Source organism: Neoarius graeffei, chromosome 14 (genome assembly GCF_027579695.1).
Source record: "Neoarius graeffei isolate fNeoGra1 chromosome 14, fNeoGra1.pri, whole genome shotgun sequence".
Taxonomy (NCBI): Eukaryota; Metazoa; Chordata; class Actinopteri; order Siluriformes; family Ariidae; genus Neoarius; species Neoarius graeffei.
This window is the reverse complement of record NC_083582.1, coordinates 71,085,288-71,104,838: the sequence shown is the minus strand read 5'-3', so window position 1 is coordinate 71,104,838 and position 19,551 is coordinate 71,085,288. Positions and strand designations below refer to the sequence as shown.

The window sequence follows — 19,551 nt, the reverse complement described above, 5'->3', positions numbered from 1 at the left end:
CCTACGTCGCTGGATAGTGAAGGTGTTTTCTGCATCTCGCTCCTTTTATGTTTTTCGTTTGTCGCCTTCCTCGCATTCAAACTGATTCGAGCCGTGACGTCCAAAATGGCAGCCTAATGATGCATCACATGACTTGGTCACATGGGTGAAAAACCTCAATAGACCCTTTTCACTCACGTGACCTTCGTAAACGCGACCGCCATTTTGGACATGAAGAAATAACGGTTTATGGCACAGACCCTTTCGGTTCTCGCTCATCTAGCTGCTACAATGACTGCTTAGACTGCAACAATAATACCTAACGCACATTTAAGTATCCGTCGTAAAGACGTGAAACTCGTCGAGTGACAAGTGTGTTCATTGATAAGCTAACACAATCTAAAAGTAGACATACCATCACACTGCCCTGGCGCTGTGTACAGTTTACCTTCTATGGTTTGTGCACTCACTATTTGCCATTACTTTCTCCAACCCAGTGTTCGAACTATGCCGATATTTTCGGGGGGTCCCTTTTTTTCCCTTGGGGGGGGGGTGCTTGCGCTTGTCTCAGAGCGCGGATCTCCAAACACATGAGAAGCCTATCTTACGCACATATCACGCGGACTCCACACCTCCACACACGCATCGCGTCTGAAGTCATAACTCATCAGGGGAAATCGTGTCCACATTGGCATGTTCAAAAAACAACCTCGCGTCAACAATGATACCACACGCAAGAAAAAAAAAACAGTCAGGCTACTCAACACATCTGATCCAAAGCAGCACCAAAGCATCACTGGAAATCATGTCAACAACCAATCTTCCATTTCAGCACGCGTCAACAAACAAATGGCACCACAAACATGAATGAATCGGTCAGGCTACTGATTCCAAACCCACAGCAGACGAATAATTAAATGCATCTTACCTTAAAGCAGAATCGACCACAAAGGAAGTGTGTTGGCACTGTTGGCACACTTCCTTTCTACTAGTTTGTGTCCCCAACCTGGCAGCAGCAGTCATTGTCATATCGGTTTATTTTATCTTTGATGTAAACACAACACTTCGGATATGCAAATACTTCCCATTACACACGATTGCTATGTCAATAAACATCATTTTGCCAATATTTTAGAGACCATCCATCTTCTCCGTCGGTCAGCATCTGTCGGGATCCGATAAAATGATAAATCTTGCCTTGTGTGTTGATGGTTACTACATCCAGGTGCACAACAATATAATGGCATGATGGAAGTCTTGCTGAAAGTAAAAACTTTCTTTGATGGCTATATTCCTTTCGATGCTTCGCCATCGTTCCTCGTTGTTGGCTGTGGTAGACTACTGGTAGTACATGTCCAAAATGGCAGCCACATTTGTCGTGACGTCACGTGGGATGGGTCTATACTATTCTCTGCAGCGGCGTGAGTTCTTGATTCTGATTCTTTTGAAAGTTGTAGACCCTTTTTATTTTGTGCTACATTACCGTTTATTTCTTTTTTGCTAAAATCACCGTATCTCTGCAACCATAAAATATTTTTTTTTCAAAATTCAAAATCTATGATCATCTAACGACGTCCCTTTACAGAGAGCTAATTTTAAGGCGACCTGAACCTGTTTGAAATTTTAAAGTGAAGTCCCGACAATAATCACGGAATTGGCGCGAAGGAAAAGGCCATTGCAAGATTAATTTATAATCAGGGATGAAAATTTTCCGCTGATTGGCGAATTTCCGACTTTTTCAGACCAAAATGATCGTTTTGAGATCGATGTAAATCCGTTGAGAAATTTTTTTTTTTTTTGGGGGGGGGATGATTAACGATCTGTGGTCACCTTATAATGCAGACATCCCAAGTCTCCCGGAAGTTCCAGGAGTCTCCTGCATATTGATAGAAGCGAGCAAGAGCGTGCACGTGCAACATAAAGGTCTGCATCACGCATCTTAGAATGTGCGCGCGCGAGGGAGACTATGTGCAGTGTTGCCAGATACTGCTGACGTTTTCCAGCCCAAAATGTGTTCAAAACCCGCCAAAATGCACTTAAAGCCACCCAATCTGGCAACACTGCCTGTGTGCCTGTTCATGTAGCGCATGCCAGACAAAGGGCATCTTGATTGGGTTACTCAGCAAAATAAGCCAATCAGCTTTCAGTGTTGGCGGGCTTTTATCTCTTTTCTCGAGGACCGGAGTTTTCAGTTGAGTCAGTGCAGCCTACAGGATCGGCATAGCAGAGAGAGAGCGCGTGCCCCAAAAATATATATATCAATTACATGTCATATATATGTGTGTATCTTTTATAAATGGGGTTAGCTTATCTAATGTAGCATGTTGGGGAGAATCATAGTATCATATCTATATTTCTGATGAAATTTTAAGTATGATAGCATGTATAACTCTCCTACTTATTGCTCATTTCATAGAGGGACGGAATTGCTGGCATGTGCCGCGCGGGAGCATCTGCCCAAATTTTTTAGGCCGAGATGAACTTAATTTTTTTTAAATCAAAAACTATTTCAATATGTAATGCCCATTGTACATGCCTGTTCTTTAATTCAAACTCACCATCTCGATCTTCAAATTGACCATATGGTATCTGTATTACATTACACAACATCCTGTCCAGTTAAAACCTAGTTAGTCCACACAACAGTTGAAAGGGAAGTGATGAGTGATGTCGAATGTTGCCTGCTTAAGATGCAAAACCTCCTGCTACCATGATAACATCAGAAGAAAGCTTAAGAGAATTATATGATAGAACTTTTTTCTGGTTTGCACTTCATTTTAAAGGATTAGAGTATTCAAAGACATGAATAGCTAAAATGCAGAAATATAATACTGTAGAGCTCGTTTATATTAAAAGATGCAGAAATATAATACTGTAGAGCTCGTTTATATTAAAAGGTGCATTGATTTTTTGAAATCATCAAATGTGAATTGATTAAAAACAAGTCTCTTGTACCATATTAATCATTTTCACCTGGGAGTCCACCAAGAAGGGGAATTTATTTCCAAATAAATTGCAAATTTTTGCTGATAAAATTAATGGTTTTGGGGTAAAAAAAATAGCCAAAAATCATTAGCCAAAAATCATTCTATTGCATCTAAAAACATGATTTCAATATCAAATGAATGGACAGGCCGTCCTGTTATCTCTCTCAACTACCTTTCATTTTTTGGGGGGGTTATTTTCTGTATTTATAGGCTTTGAAAGAGATTCTCTCACAACATGAGCAAAATGTACACTATTCAGTTCTTCCATCAAATATTGCCTGTAAACAGAATAAACTGTCTAAACAATCACTCTCTTCTCCTTTCGGTATTTTATCCGAGTGTAGGCAAAACAGCCGAAGCATCTGTGTCTACTGTAGTACAAATAGCAGCTCCTTCTTCAAATCCTGCATCAGGCACAAACAGAAACAGCCTTTCCACCCTCTCCTTCATCTAAAGCGTCGGTGTTTTAGTCAAAAAATAAATAATGGTGATTGCGCGCTGAGACACCCCCACTTAATGTTGTAGCACAAAATAGAAAGGGTCTACATGGTTCTAATTGGTACTGTTAGAACCAGAAAAGGTTGTAGTTTTATGAGCAACTTAGTTTTGGTGGTGAACCTTAAGAGCTGCTGTGCACTCACTGCGCACCATGCATATGGTACAACGTAGAGGTCTGCGCGGGACAGAATTTGCAGTCCCGCTCCCGCAAAGAATTATGATTTTCAGTCCCGCTCCCGCCCGCGCCTGACATATTTTGTCCCGCTCCCGCCCGCAAATCCCGCATGACGCAGACGTTCACGTTATTTCTCACGAAAGTTCTTGTCATTGGCTTGGGGAATTAAACATGCTGAGCTTAGCTGAGCTCTCCACTGACCGATCCTTCACCTAGCGCACGTAGCGAGGGTGCGCGTTGCCAGGCGGCATGCGCAGCTGAGGCTTTACAGAGATACCCAACACACCTACCAAAATCTACAGTGGATATTAAGAATATTGTACATTGCACATAGCTTATATGTCACTCCTCACATTTACATTCTCGGAAATACAAGTAGGCCTATAAGAAATTAATATAATTTAAAGACACAGCGTGATGGTGCCCCGCCCCCTACTTTGAGTGGATTTGAGCATAAATATCTACAGCTCACGTTCAGGGGTGCGTTTCCCAAACACGCAAATATACCTCTTTTTAAAGCAGCACTTACTCCTGAAGCACTGTGAGCTTCACTAGAGGAGCTCTGCTCTTCTGCCATGATCGGAGATCTCAAACACGGAAGAGCGGAAAGGAATCGGAAACGTACGCGAGATTAGACCACATCCGCAAATTTAGGCATCTTAAAATGTTTTTATTAATGCCAAATAAAATATCCAGCACAAATTATATATGATAGACATAAATTAATAATTTATAAATTTTATTTTAAACACGTTTTTAGTTAGCGGGACTGCAGATTATCACCTCTCCCGCCCGCGCCCGCAGTGAGCTTTCAAAATTTGTCCCGCATCGCACTGCTTTGCGTCGGGTCCCGCGGGTCCTGCGGGACTCCCGCGGGAGTGCAGGGCTCTACCAGACATCACTCAAATCCTTCGATGTGAATCTGCCTCAGAAATTTATCTTTTTCAAAACGTATGGCACAGACGCCAAACAGTCCTGTCGGCTTGAAGTGACCTCTCTTTGTCCGTACAAATCATTCATTCATTCCGTAAGTGTCCTGCCGACTTTGGGCTATAATGGATCGAACTTCCACTTTTTTTTATCAACTACACTTGAACAGCCTTGAAGGACTCGCCTCTTAGGAGACATACTTTGGTTTTAGTTTTGTTGTAGAATAAAAAGAATCTTTACAGACATGCTACACTTTGCAAAGCAGATGAAGCTGAAATGCCACAAACTTTCAAGTGTTGCGTGTACGACGCCACTTCCTTTGAATTAACAGTAACGCGTTCGTGTAATGGCGGACTCAAAGAGCCAAACTTTACCAGCTAAATAGAACATGTTCCCGGGCTCCTATTAAAATACAATTTAGACACTAAACTATTTTTAACATGTCTAGTTTTATAAGGTATAATTTCCAGGGGTGATGTCATTTTCATAAGACAAGCACTTTAAGAGTCAAGTCCAAAATTATTAGCACTGTTCAAGAAAACGGGTAATAATTTCCATCATAGTGTGGCTAAATTATTGGCACCCATAACTGTATTTAAAGGAGAACTGAAGTCATATTTAAACTTGTCTTATTTCTTAATTAACGTGTTATTCGATTACGTTTTCGGTTTTAGTAGCCTTATATCGAGACTCGTAGTACTGGCAACTAATTAATAATAATAAATAATAATAATAAGTTCAACTTGTATAGCGCCTTTCAAGAAACCCAAGGACGCTTTACAATTATAGACAAAGAAAAAAATAATAACAATAAAAAAGAATAAATAAATGAATAAATAATAAAAAATAAAAAGTCCACCAAGTAGGGGTCAGGATGTAATTCCAGCGGTGTAGCAGCCACAGTCCCACCAAAAGGCGCATGAAAACGAGTCCCACATCTCCAGCACAGCCGCCGTGATGCCGTCAGCCACATCGCTCGAACACCACACCGTGGATCCACAAAGCGGGCAGAGAAGCTCCGCCACGCAGAGCGCTGGTGTGTCCCAAACCGCCTGCACAGCCGCCGCGATGCCACCGAGCAACATCGCTCAGAACATCACGCCAAGCATTAAAGCGCAGAGCGCTGGACAACCACGAATGTTAAATGAGCAGCGAGCTCACTGCAGTCCACAGCTGGGAGCGCAGGCACAGCGAACCAAGGCCTAGAGGGAACCAACGCCCAAAACTGGGTCCTGAGCTACACCACAACTGGCGGACAAAACACTCAAACATCAAACTACACAAACACACAGAAAAAAAATAAATAAAATGAAAATTGAAAAAGAAATTGCAATTAAATATTAAAGCCGCAAGCGGCCTCGACGGGCCCTCGCGCCAGCGGCCAAGGGGGGCGGGGGCATGCGTCCCCGCGAAATACCTTCCACAGCTTCTTCGGCAAGAGACATTACTCCCACAATGGCGACAAAGCACAGAATTGGGCACATGGCAACAATAGGGTCTCGCACTGTACGGTGCTCGGGGGGCGCTATAGAGGCCCTGAGGCCCGCCTGGATCTGGGCTTCTGGTTCTCAGTAGCGGTGGCAGTCTAAGAAAAAGGAGCCAAATTTCGTGCGTTGTCGACCATGGCAAGCGCCCCAATAAGGGTCTTGTAAAGAGTTTGCTTGCCAAGTTTGACAAATCAGAAGCTGCAATATCCTTTCTGCCATAACCAGCACCCCCAGGGGCGAAAGTGCACAAAATTTGGCGAACATGTCAGGTGAGCTATGAAGAGTTTGCATATGAAGTTTGATGACAATTGAGTAAATAGAAGATGAGATATAGATTTTTGAAGAATAAATTTTTTGGTTTTTCCCATGCCAGTAGGTGGCGCTATGCTGTACATGAGCGATTATGAGTTGGAAAAATAAGTGTCTACAACAGCAACGTACTATCACAAGGGAGTGGTGTGAAGGAAAAGCATTATGGAATTATTTACCAAAAACCCCTTTTGGAGCAATTGCGTCGGCAAAAAACAGCGCCCCCCATGGACGAAAATTCCCAAAATGTGGTATACATGACATGGGAGGTAGTAAGAGGGTGGACGTGAAGTTTGACCAAATTTGAGGAAAGATTGGATTTTTCGCCCAAAAATAGCGCCCCCAGTGGCGAAATATCACAGAAATTGGGTAACATGTCAGAAGCCCAATGAGTGATTTACGTGTGAAGTATGAGCAGTTTTGAGCAATCAGAAGATTTGTTATGAATTTTTAAGCTTGTAAAATTTTGCATCGAAAATTGATTGACGTATAACTTCTGAACGGTTTATCCTATGTGAAACGTATTTAGTAACTTTTGTCAGCGATGTCTGAAGATGATGTGTATCAATTTTGGTGACATTCCTATGAGCGGTCTAGGAGGAGTTGTGCCGTCTTCGTGGCCACGCATTTCGCACAAAAGTGAAATTACCTCACTTCCTGTTGGGCGTGGCTAATGCAATGGCATTACATTTTTGTCCGGCTTAGTGAGATACATATGCGTACCAAATGGCATGCCACTACTACAAACTACATGGCACCCAGGCACCTTAACGCGGGAGGCCAAAATCACAACGACTTAGGGGGCGCTATAGAGGCCCTGAGCCCCGGCCAAGTTTGGGCTTCTGGTTCTGAGTAGCGGTGGCAATTCTCGGAACTGGTGCCAAATTTCGTGCGTTTTCGCCCATGGCAAGCGCCCCGAAAATGGCCCAACAGCGGAGAAAAATAAAGAAGAAGAAGAAGACGGAAGAAGAAGAAGAAGAAGAAGACGGAAGAATAATAATAGTGAACTCTTACAAGAACAATAGGGCCTTCGCCCTATAGGGCTCGGGCCCTAATTATACTCATCGGCCTATTCGGTTTTTAGCCGTGTTGAATTTAGTTCGTTTGGTCCACGGCAGGCGTCGCTTATCCGCGCGATCTTCACGAGACTTGTGCGAGACTTTGAAACGTGAAGAGTCAGCCAGGTGTCAGTGCCGCCATTTTGAAAACTGTTTTCCAAACAAAATATTGCACAAAAACGAGTTTAAATGACGATTATTGCCTACTTTTTTCAAACTTTCCTGATTACTATCAAAACAAACAAAACTTCCGGCTTGATTACATCAGCATTCGAAAGAGGGCCCGCGCGTCTTTTGACGACGATGGCAGATGTTGGTCGCTTTGATTTCCGCTGTACGTTTTACTTCCGTCCTACGATGTCTCGCACAGGTCTCAACGAATCTCGTTTACGGCCGTTGCTTTGACATATGGACTGATGTATTACAGAGCATATTTCAAACACTCATAACTTGCTACAGCAGCGACAAAATAGCGATCGAAAACGCATTCCGATATTTAGTAAAATGAGAGAATTAGAATTTTGATGAGGGCGGCACGGTGGTGTAGTGGTTAGCGCTGTCGCCTCACAGCAAGAAGGTCCGGGTTCGAGCCCCGGGGCTGGCGAGGGCCTTTCTGTGCGGAGTTTGCATGTTCTCCCCGTGTTCGCGTGGGTTTCCTCCGGGTGCTCCGGTTTCCCCCACAGTCCAAAGACATGCAGGTTAGGTTAACTGGTGACTCTAAATTGAGCGTAGGTGTGAATGAGAGTGTGAATGGTTGTCTGTGTCTATGTGTCAGCCCTGTGATGACCTGGCGACTTGTCCAGGGTGTACCCCGCCTTTCGCCCGTAGTCAGCTGGGATAGGCTCCAGCTTGCCTGCGACCCTGTAGAAGGATAAAGCGGCTAGAGATGATATGAGATGAGAATTTTGATGATAAAATTTGCCTTCAGTTCTCCTTTAAAAGAAATACAAACTCTTGTTGTTTTCAACCATGTCCTGTTTTTAAGCAAATGTTAGATGTCGGGGTGCCAATAATTTGGAAAAGACTGTTTTATAAGCACAACTTAAAAATGCACTATTATGTTGTAAAACAAAACTATGCAGTGTCTCGTTGCACTTATTTCTGTGATAAAAGTACGACTTATTTCATATGGTAATTCATTTTTATATTCATTTTAGCCCATTTTTATGAAGGGTGTCAATAATTCTGTTTTATGTTTTGCATGCGGTTAGATGTACTGAAATATTTCAAGCACGTTCTATTCTGTCTCTGTCTCATTTTAGACAGGTCCTTACATTCCTAAAGAAGCTTTTTGTTCCATGCTCTGTGATAATAGAGTCCTCCAGAGCCTCTCTGTACATGGCTGCTGCGACTGGATCACTGATGAGGAACTGCTTCCTGTGATTGGGCAGAACCAGCAGCTGCAGCGTGTGGACCTGCATGGTTGTGTCCACCTCACTCGGCATGCTCTGGTGGCTGTGGCTCTGAGCTGTCCCCGCCTGCAGCACCTGGGCCTGGCGCACTGCGAGTGGGTGGATAACCTGGTGCTGCGCAGTGTGGCGGATCACTGCACTCAGCTGCGGACGCTGGATCTCACCGCCTGCAGGCAGCTGAGAGACGAGGCTGTGTGTTATGGGGCAACGCGCTGGCCCACACTGCGCTCGCTCTCTGTGGCCATCAATGCCAACATCACAGACATGACAATAGAGGAGGTGGCCAAGTGCTGCAGGGAGCTCGAACATCTCGACCTGACCGGCTGTATGAAGATTCGCAATGAGGCCATCAGGTGAGCCAGGGAGTGTGTGTGTGTGTGTGTGTGTGTGTGTGTGTGTGAGAGAGAGACTGAGGTTTCTGAAGGCTAATGGAAAGGATGACGCTGTGCAAAATAGTTGGTTTTTGAGAGCTTGATTTCTGTAAACAGTTCTGATATGACGTCTGGGTTGTCCATAATAAACATAATTGCCTTATTTTAAGTATATATTAATTGTTGTTAAGTATTTAGGCGGCATGGTGGTGTAGTGGTTAGCACTGTCGCCGCACAGCAAGAAGGTTCTGGGTTCGAGCCCCGTGGCCGGCGAGGGCCTTTCTGTGTGGAGTTTGCATGTTCTCCCCGTGTCCGCGTGGGTTTCCTCCGGGTGCTCCGGTTTCCCCCACAGTCCAAAGACATGCAGTTAGTTTGACGTGGGGCGGCCTTGGGCTGAAGTGTCCTTGAGTAAGGTACCGAACCCCTGACTGCTCCCCGGGCGCTCTAGTGTGGCTACACACTGCTCTGGGTGTGTGTGTGTGTGTGTGTGTTCACTGCTTCAGATGGGTTAAATGCAGAGGATAAATTTCACTGTGCTTGAAGTGTGCATGTGACAAATAAAGGTTTCTTCTTTTACTTGGCCAATAAACATGGTTCTGATTCTCATTCGCACACCGTACTGCTCTCAGCCAATCAGAACACACCGTACTGCTCTCAGCCAATCAGAACACATCTGAATGAATATGAAAGAAGATATCACGAAAAAATGATTTTGACCTTTTTGGTGACCTTGACCAGATGACCCTCAAAATGTTGGAGGTTTTATTTGAGACCAATGCTCATCTATCCTGAAAGTTTCATGAAGATTGGTCCGGCTGTTTTCCCGTAATATCGTTTACCAACAAACAAACAAACCCCACCGAAAACAATGCCTCGCCCCCTGGTGGACTCTGTCCTGGGCAAGGTGGTAATAATAATAATAATAGTAGTAATAATAACAATAATCTCATCTCATTATCTCTAGCTGCTTTATCCTGCTCTACAGAGTCGCGGGCAAGCTGGAGCCTATCCCAGCTGACTACAGGCGAAAGGCGGGGTACACCCTGGACAAGTCACCAGGTCATTACAGGGCTGACACATAGACACAGACAACCATTCACACTCACATTCACACCTACGCTCAATTTAGAGTCACCAGTTAACCTAACCTGCATGTCTTTGGACTGTGGGGGAAACCGGAGCACCCGGAGGAAACCCATGCGGACACGGGGAGAACATGCAAACTCCGCACAGAAAGGCCCTCGCCGGCCACGGGGCTCGAACCCGGACCTTCTTGCTGTGAGGCGACAGCGCTAACCACTACACCACCATGCCGCCAATAACAATAATAATAATAATAATAATAAAGCATTAATTTATATAAATTGTAACTCGATTATAATACATTGTATGTTAGTGGTGTTGTTGCTATTATTAACATACAATGTATTATCGAGTTACAATTTTTATAAATGAATGCTTTATTTTTTTATTATAAACAATAAAAGTATATAATAGTAATAATGCATTAATTTTATAAATTATAACTAGATTGTAATACATTATGTATTATTATTATTATTATTATTATTATTACCTCACCCTGGACAGAGTCCACCAGGGGGCGATGTATCATTTTCGGTGGGGATTGTTCATTTGTTTCTTTTTTTGTTTTGTTTTTTTGTTAATGATGTTACGGGAAAACAGCTGGACCAATCTTCATGAAACTTTCAGGATAGACGGGCATTGGTCTCAAATAAAACCTCCAACATTTTGGGGGTCATCCGGTCAAGGTTTTTGGGGCTCCTGCCTCATATAGAGGTGGTAGCCCCTATGTCATCATGCTGTAAGAGTGTAACAATCGTGCAGTACAGTGAGTTTTGATTGGCTGAGAGCAGTATAGTGTGTTCTGATTGGCTAAGAGCAGCAGAGAATCAGAATCAGAACCATGTTTATTGGCCAAGTATGTTCACACACACGGTCAAGGTCACCAAAAAGGTCAAAATCATTTTTTTGCGATATCTTCCTTCATATTCATCATAAGTGCTACCGGGCGAGGTTTGTTTTGCCTGGCAGCATGTTGTTGTTGTTGTTGTTATTATTATTATATACTCATTATTGTTGATGGTGGTAATAATAATAATAATAATTAAGCATTAATTTATATAAATCATAACTAGATTATAATACATTGTATTATGTTATTATTATTATTAACATAGCGTATTCGAATTGAGTTATATTTTTTAGAAATTAACGCTTTATATTGTTAACAATAAGAGAATATAATCATAATAAAGCATTAATTTATATAAGTTATAGCCAGGTTATTATTATTATTACTCCAACTTAAAATACAAACAAACCAGCAACCTTTCATTTACTGATTTTGTGATATTTAAATGTGAACAGTTTTGTTCGTTCCTGCTTTTATAAGCCACTGGTATCCGTGTGTGTGTGTGTAGGACCGTGGCTGAATACTGCACTAAACTGCAGTCTCTGAAGGTGAATCACTGTCACAACATTAATGAGTCCAGTCTGTGTGTGCTGCGACGGCGGAATGTAGACATCGATGTGGAACCTCCTCTCCAGAGGGCGCTGGTGCTGCTACAGAACGTGGTGGGCTTTGCTCCCTTCATCAACCTACAGATATAACAGCACACGAACACCTGGGTCCATGTGTATCACACATCTCAGAACAAGTGTGCTGATCCGCAGTCAGCTGTTTCTCAGTGAACATCACACTCATTAGTCAGGTGTGTTTTTCTGAGAGGTGTGGTACAGATGACCCCAAAAACCAGCCTAGCTGAAATCAGGTGAGTGATGAGTACCCCATCTACTGTATTCAACTACGTGTTTGAAAAGACAGGATTAAAAAAAAAACACAACATTTTACTTTGTTAGTTCATGTTCCTGGTCTTGTTTTGCAACACTCATTTCCAATAAAATTCATACACTATTAGAGTAAAAAATGTTTTATATAGTTCTTTGCTTCTTAAAGAGATTCTGCATGAAACTCTCTCTCTCTCTCTCTCTCTCTCTCTGATAAGAAAAGTCCGTTATAGGATTCAACATAGAACTTTTTCCCCAGAGAAACAAACTGAAACATTTGATGATTATTATTCTTCACTGGAAAGTTGCAAAATCATACAAAAATCCAGGATTTCTTGCTTGACTTGGAAAAAAATGATTTCGAATTCACGCAATTTTTAATTCCCTTTGACAAAAAAGGTTAATTCGGGCCGCCGAGTGGTGCAGCCGAAAAGCTTTCATCATCATCAGGAGATCACAAGTTTGATTCTTGTTAATGCCAATGCCATGTGCTCTGAGTGGGCATGATGAGGCATTGGCATGAGTGTCGGTCACAGTGACTCTAGCCAGTCTTGGGTGTGTGTGAGATTATGTATGCAGAAAAGAGCAGATATGGCTTTCAGTCTGAGTGTGTTAGATGTATTACTCTGCGTGTGTGAGACAACCTATGACGCAGCATGAGCAGCAGTTTGAAAAGATGCCGTAGGCTGGCTTTATGTGTCTCGGAGGAAGCACGAGTTAGCCTTCAACCTTCCCAAGTGGTAGCTGTCATGTAACAGGGAAGCGTTAGTTGGTGGGTGGAGATTGGTAGGTGAGAAAATTTGGGGAGAACATGTGGAAAAATCACAAGTCAAAAACACGATCTGAGAGAGGTCTTTAGGGAGTAAGGAATTCCTGACTGCAACCACAATTCCAAAAAAGTTGGGGCAGTGCATAAAACATGGATTAAAAACAGAATGTGAAGCTTTGCAAATCATGGAAACCCTATAAAAGTTAAATAAAATAAAAAGTTGTGTGATGCTTAAAAAAAAAAAACCACTAACTAGGTTAATTGGCAACAGGTCAGTGACCATGATTGGGTATAAAAAAAAGAACATCCCAAAGAGGCGGAGTCTCTCAGAAGTAAAGATGGGGGGGTTCACCACTCTGTGAAAGACTACATGGGCAAACAGTGCAACAATTTAAGAATAACGTTCCTCAATATAAAATTGCAAAGAATTTGGGGATCGCATCATCTGTGGTCCATAATATTGAAAGATTCAGAGACTCTGGAGAAATCTCTGTAGGCAAGAGACAAGGCTGAAAACTGACGCTGGATGCTTGTGATCTTCAGGCCCTCAGAAGACACTGCATTAAAAGCAGACACGTGTCTGTAGTGGAAATCACTGTATGGGCTCAGGAACTCATCAGAAAACCATCATCTGTGAAAACATTTCATTACTGCATCCACAAATGCAAGTTAAAACCAGATATAAACAATATCCAGAAACACCGTCACCTTCTCTGGGCCCGAGCTCTTTTATGATGGACTGAGGTGAAGTGGAAAATTGTCCCGAGGTCTGACGAATCAAAAGTAGAAAAAAAATTTTTTTAAGAAGTCATGGACACCACATCCTCCAGGCTAAAGAGGAGAGGGACTATCCGGCATGTCACAGTTCAAAAGCAGCATCTGTGATGGTATGAGGGGTCATTAGTGCACATGACATGGGGAGCTTGTACATCTGGGAAGGCATCATTAATGCTGAATGATATAAACACATTTCAGAGCAATATGCTGCCATCCAGACAAAATCTTTTTCAGTGAAGGCCTTCCTTCTTTCAGCAAGACAATGCCAAACCGCTTTCTGTACATGTTAAAACTGCATGGCTCCGTAGTAAAAGAGTCCAGGGGCTAAACTGGCCTGCCTGCAGTCCAGACTTGTCTCCCACTGAAAACATGGCGCATTATGAAAAAAAAAAAAAGACAAAGGAGACCCCGAACTGTTGAGCAACTGAAGTTGTATATCAGGCAAGAATGGGACAACATTTCTCTTTCAAATCTACAGCAGTTGGTCTCCTCAGTTCCCAAACATTTACAGAGTGTTGTTAAAAGTAGAGGTGATGCAACACAGTGGTAAACATGCCCCATCTCAACTATTTTGAAATGTGTTGCTGACATCAAATTCAAAATGAGCATATGTTTTTCAAAAAAAATTTTTTTTCTTAGTTTCAACATTTGATATGTTGTCTTTGTACCATTTTCAGTGAAATATAGGGTTTCCGTGATTTGCAAATTATCGCATTCTATTTTTATTTACAGTTTACGCAGCGTCCCAACTTTTTTGGAATCGGGGTTGTATATTGTATTGTAGGGGCTGCTAGAAAAACATTATGTGCCAAGTGCGACTAACTTGCAATTGCTTTCTAATTAATTCATTCTAAAGCTGAACACAATTTGAAAGAAATGTTTAATTCGTATTAAGGAGGTTAATCTACTCGTACTTGTAAGTAACACAGGAATGTTGTACAGTGGTGCTTGAAAGTTTGTGAACCCTTTAGAATTTTCTATATTTCTGCATAAATATGACCTAAAACATCATCAGATTTTCACACAAGTCCTAAAAGTAGATAAAGAGAACCCAGTTAAACAAATGAGACAAAAATATTATACTTGGTCATTTATTTATTGAGGAAAATGATCCAATATTACATATCTGTGAGTGGCAAAAGTATGTGAACCTCTAGGATTAGCAGTTAATTTGAAGGTGAAATTAGAGTCAGGTGTTTTCAGTCAATGGGATGACAATCAGGTGTGAATGGGCACCCTGTTTTATTGAAAGAACAGGGATCTATCAAAGTCTGATCTTCACAACACGTGTTTGTGGGAGTGTATCATGGCACGAACAAAGGAAATTTCTGAGGACCTCAGAAAAAGCGTTGTTGATGCTCATCAGGCTGGAAAAGGTTACAAAACCATCTCTAAAGAGTTTGGACTCCACCAATCCACAGTCACACATATTGTGTACAAATGGAGGAAATTCAAGACCACTGTTACCTTCCACAGGAGCGGTCGACCAACAAACATCACTCCAAGAGTAAGGCGTGTAATAGTCGGCAAGGTCACAAAGGACCCCAGGGTAACTTCTAAGCAACTGAAGGCCTCTCTCACATTGGCTGTTAATCTTCATGAGTCCACCGTCAGGAGAACACTGAACAACAATGGTGTGCATGGCAGGGTTGCAAGGAGAAAGCCACTGCTCTCCAAAAAGAACATTGCTGCTCGTCTGCAGTTTGCTAAAGATCACGTGGACAAGCCAGAAGGCTATTGGAAAAATGTTTTGTGGATGGATGAGATCAAAATAGAATTTTTGGTTGAAATGAGAAGCGTTATGTTTGGAGAAAGGAAAACACTGCATTCCAGCATAAGAACCTTATCCCATCTGTGAAACATGGTGGTGGTAGTATCATGGTTTGGGCCTGTTTTGCTGCATCTGGGCCAGGACAGCTTGCCATCATTGATGGAACAATGAATTCTGAATTATACCAGTGAATTCTAAAGGAAAATGTCAGGACATCTGTCCATGAACTGAATCTCAAGAGAAGGTGGGTCATGCAGCAAGACAACGACCCTAAGCACACAAGTCGTTCTACCAAAGAATGGTTAAAGAAGAATAAAGTGAATGTTTTGGAATGGCCAAGTCAAAGTCCTGACCTTAATCCAATCGAAATGTTGTGGAAGGACCTGAAGCGAGCAGTTCATGTGAGGAAACCCACCAACATCCCAGAGTTGAAGCTGTTCTGTACGGAGGAACGGGCTAAAATTCCTCCAAGCCGGTGTGCAGGACTGATCAACAGTTACCGCAAACGTTTAGTTGCAGTTATTGCTGCACAAGGGGGTCACACCAGATACTGAAAGCAAAGGTTCACATACTTTTGCCACTCACAGATATGTAATATTGGATCATTTTCCTCAATAAATAAATGACCAAGTATAATATTTTTGTCTCATTTGTTTAACTGGGTTCTCTTTATCTACTTTTAAGACTTGTGTGAAAATCTGGTGATGTTTTAGGTCATATTTATGCAGAAATATAGAAAATTCTAAAGGGTTCACAAACTTTCAAGTACCACTGTACATGCAGTTAACTGACTGTAAGAAAGTCATTTTGATGTGCTGTTTTTATCTTTCAGGACTTTCTTCATCCTTGATTTATTTGGAGTGACTCCCTGTGCTGGCACAGTGCAATAACATGGACGATGTACCCGTATGAAATATTGATTTCAGCTGTATGATTGAGTAGCTGTGTCCTACCAGGAGTTCCACCAGCTCCGTTTCAAGTCACGATCGTGATCTGTGAACCGAGTCAGGTGCATTAATACAAAGAGAACAAAACTCTTCCAGCTGCTGTTGCCATGCAGGACTGATTAGGAACAATTAGTTTAGAGACATTTACCTCTCAAAACAGTGTGTCGTACTTATTGGATCTGTCATACTTGAGATTTGCATGTGTAAATGCAACGTCTTTTAGCGAATCAGATATGCCGTGTTAAAGTTCTGGTTCTACCCTGAGCACTCATTTCGATTACATATCCATGAATTCCATGAATTGGGATTGAACTTACTTTCATAGGTAATTTTGGGAAATGTAACGTTTGTTTAATATTTTATTTATTCTTTTTTTTTTATATGGGAAACGACAGCTTTGTATAATTTTGCACTTCATGAGCGACTGAAGCAAACAAGTTGTACCTTTTCAAAGCATCTCTTCAGAGATCTGTTGCTTTTGTGTTATCATTTACTGAGTAAATCGGTTCAGGAGACGGATTTTGATTTTGTGTCTCAGGGTTGGTAGATACACAAGAACCTTCTACAGTTGATTTTGCAAAAGTCTTCAAATACCTAAAAAAAACCAGCTGTTATCTGTACAGGAATAACTCGAAACTGTCAACATGCGGCATACCAGATTAGCTTTAAACCAGAGTGAATGTGTTTCGTCACATTTAACTCATTCTAGCGATAATAGCATTTCATTATAATACCTTTAGATTTAACGTAAGAAAGAATTTGCACTAGGGTTGGATCGGTCTTCGTAAGAAGTGGATTATACAAAACGTGTCATTAACACTGAAGATGTTCAGGCATTTTATTAAGGCGTTCTGTGATCCACAAGAATTCCAGATTATTCCAAGGATTAGTGTTTTATGATTGTTTTCTGTCAAAACTTTAGTATTATAACATAATATATATCGAGCAGCAGTTTTATACTTGTCCACTTATGGGACGTCATGACACTGCAACTGTGTGACTTCTCACAGCGAGTCTGATTTAATTCAGTCTACAGGATCATACGTACATGGTGTCCAAGCTTTGTATTTGACATTGCTTTAATGTCTTGTCCTGTTTAATGTTTATTTGTTATAAACGTGTGAATATGCTATTGGTAATATGCAATAATATGCAATATTGATGAGCTTTTGGAAACCCTTATTTAATTTTCGCTGAGATCATGTTTGCTCAATTAGTAGTCAACGTCGAATCACATTTTATGAATTTCACATTTTGAAATGTTTACGGACTTTCCATGACCCGGATGCACATAATCGGCATTTTGTCTGCACTGTAATCATTAAAGAGAAATTAAAGTCCACAAAGCTTGTTCTTGAGAAGTTTATTTTCTATGTTTTAATTATATATAATATAGATTGGGGGGGGGGGGGGGGGGGGGCATGGTGATGTAGTGGTTAGCGCTGTCGCCTCACAGCAAGAAGGTCCGGGTTCGAGCCCAGTGGCCGACGGGGGCCTTTCTGTGCGGAGTTTGCATGTTCTCCCCATGTCCGCGTGGGTTTCCTCCGGGTGCTCCGGTTTCCCCCACAGTCCAAAGACATGCAGGTTAAGTTAACTGGTGACTCTAAATTGACCGTAGGTGTGAATGTGAGTGTGAATGGTTGTCTGTGTCTATGTGTCAGCCCTGTGATGACCTGGCGACTTGTCCAGGGTGTACCCCGCCTTTCGCCCGTAGTCAGCTGGGATAGGCTCCAGCTTGCCTGCGACCCTGTACAGGATAAGCGGTTACTGATAATGGATGGATGGATATATAATATAAATAGCATGGCTAAATCTTTCAAGAAACACACATTTGGGAATATGGAAATTGGAAAAACACACACACACTTTATCTACTTGTGGTAAATCAGTGTTCAGTCCTGAATTAGAGTTGTTGTGGGGTTTTTGTTGTTGTTGTGGTTTTTTAAATAGCGCTTTTAACAATAGGCATTGTCGCAAAGCAGCTTTACAGAATTTTAAAGCACATTTTATCCCGAATCTATCCCCGATGAGCAAGCCTGTGGTGACGGTGGTGAGGAAAAACTCCCTCAGACGACATGAGGAAGAAACCTCAAGAGGAACCAGACTCAAAAGGGAACCCATCCTCATTTGGGTGATAACAGATAGCGTGATTTTAACAGTTTTAACACAAAGTCTGTTTTGTTGAAGTTGTAAACTCTTCATTGATGGAAACTTGAGTGCAAAACTCTTCATGACAACTGCAGTGCTAAAGTTAGCAAGTCAACTGAAGTCCTCAGCCATAAAAGCATTACTGTAAGTGTCCAGAGCGTCCTCCAAGTGCAACTTTCAACTGTCCATATGGGGCCGTCCTTTACAGGAGCGATGACAGTAACTCAGAGTTACTGTCTGTGTGAGTTTCATATGACACCCACCACCACTCCCTGTTTCTCAGAAGAAGTCAAGTCGATCTTTGTCATCTCAGCCACATGCTGTAAAACACACAGTCGAGATGAAATAACATCCTTGAACCATATGGTGCAACATAGACAGACAGCGTGTTCAGAATGCAATAAAACTGCAGTTAAATTTCTTACTAGGACCAGTCTGAGTGTTCAAAATAATGTTCTTGAAAGGACGATAGATAAATATAGAAAGACGTGTTTTGCAAAGTTTGAGGTGAATGTGAGTAGTGCTGGAACCCAGTATAATAATCATGTGACCACTTGAGGTCAGTAGAGGCTGTAGTTACTGCTTACTGAACTCAGAACATCAGTGCTATTTTTATCACTTGTTCTGCTGATCAGCATTTCAGCATTATATTAGGTTCAATAGGGAGGCATTTGGAATTCAGCCCTCTCTCTCTCTCTCTCTCTCTCTCTGGCTAAATATATTTGTCTGTTTAAACTGCTTCATTGCAGTTGTACCAAAATACCACTGTCGTGTGAAAATTGTGCATGTTGTCACAGCAGTTTAATTCCCTGGGCAGCATGTTTTGCACCATTCGGAACTAAAAATAAGACTTAGGTATATGCAAGTAGCTGATCTCAAAATAATTTCTGACCACGACGATTCATAATTCTTTAACTGACCATACTGTTACTAACCATAGTTTCAGTGCTGTGATTTTCCTTATAAATAATCTCATCTCATCTCATTATCTCTCGCCGCTTTATCCTGTTCTACAGGGTCGCAGGCAAGCTGGAGCCTATCCCAGCTGACTACGGGCGAAAGGCGGGGTACACCCTGGACAAGTCGCCAGGTCATCACAGGGCTGACACATAGACACAGACA

The 19,551-nt window shown here is 41.9% G+C and overlaps 1 protein-coding gene across 2 annotated transcripts in view; it reads left to right on the top strand.

Annotated features, from left to right (window-relative positions):
* The window catches only part of fbxl15 (F-box and leucine-rich repeat protein 15), a 28,532-nt gene extending 10,915 nt beyond the window's left edge, over positions 1-17,617 (top strand). Inside the window, exons 3-5 of one of the 2 annotated variants that reach the window (XR_009656390.1) lie at positions 8,686-9,188; positions 11,651-12,001; positions 16,167-17,617. Coding sequence is in view for 1 of the 2 variants with exons in the window: in XM_060939074.1 (XP_060795057.1) it covers positions 8,686-9,188; positions 11,651-11,840 (693 nt within the window). In the remaining variant the exon portion in view is untranslated. Of the gene's footprint in view, positions 1-8,685; positions 9,189-11,650; positions 14,523-16,166 lie in introns of those variants that run through there. The other variant, XM_060939074.1, reaches the window with a different exon arrangement.
* The last annotated feature ends 1,934 nt before the right edge of the window (positions 17,618-19,551 follow it).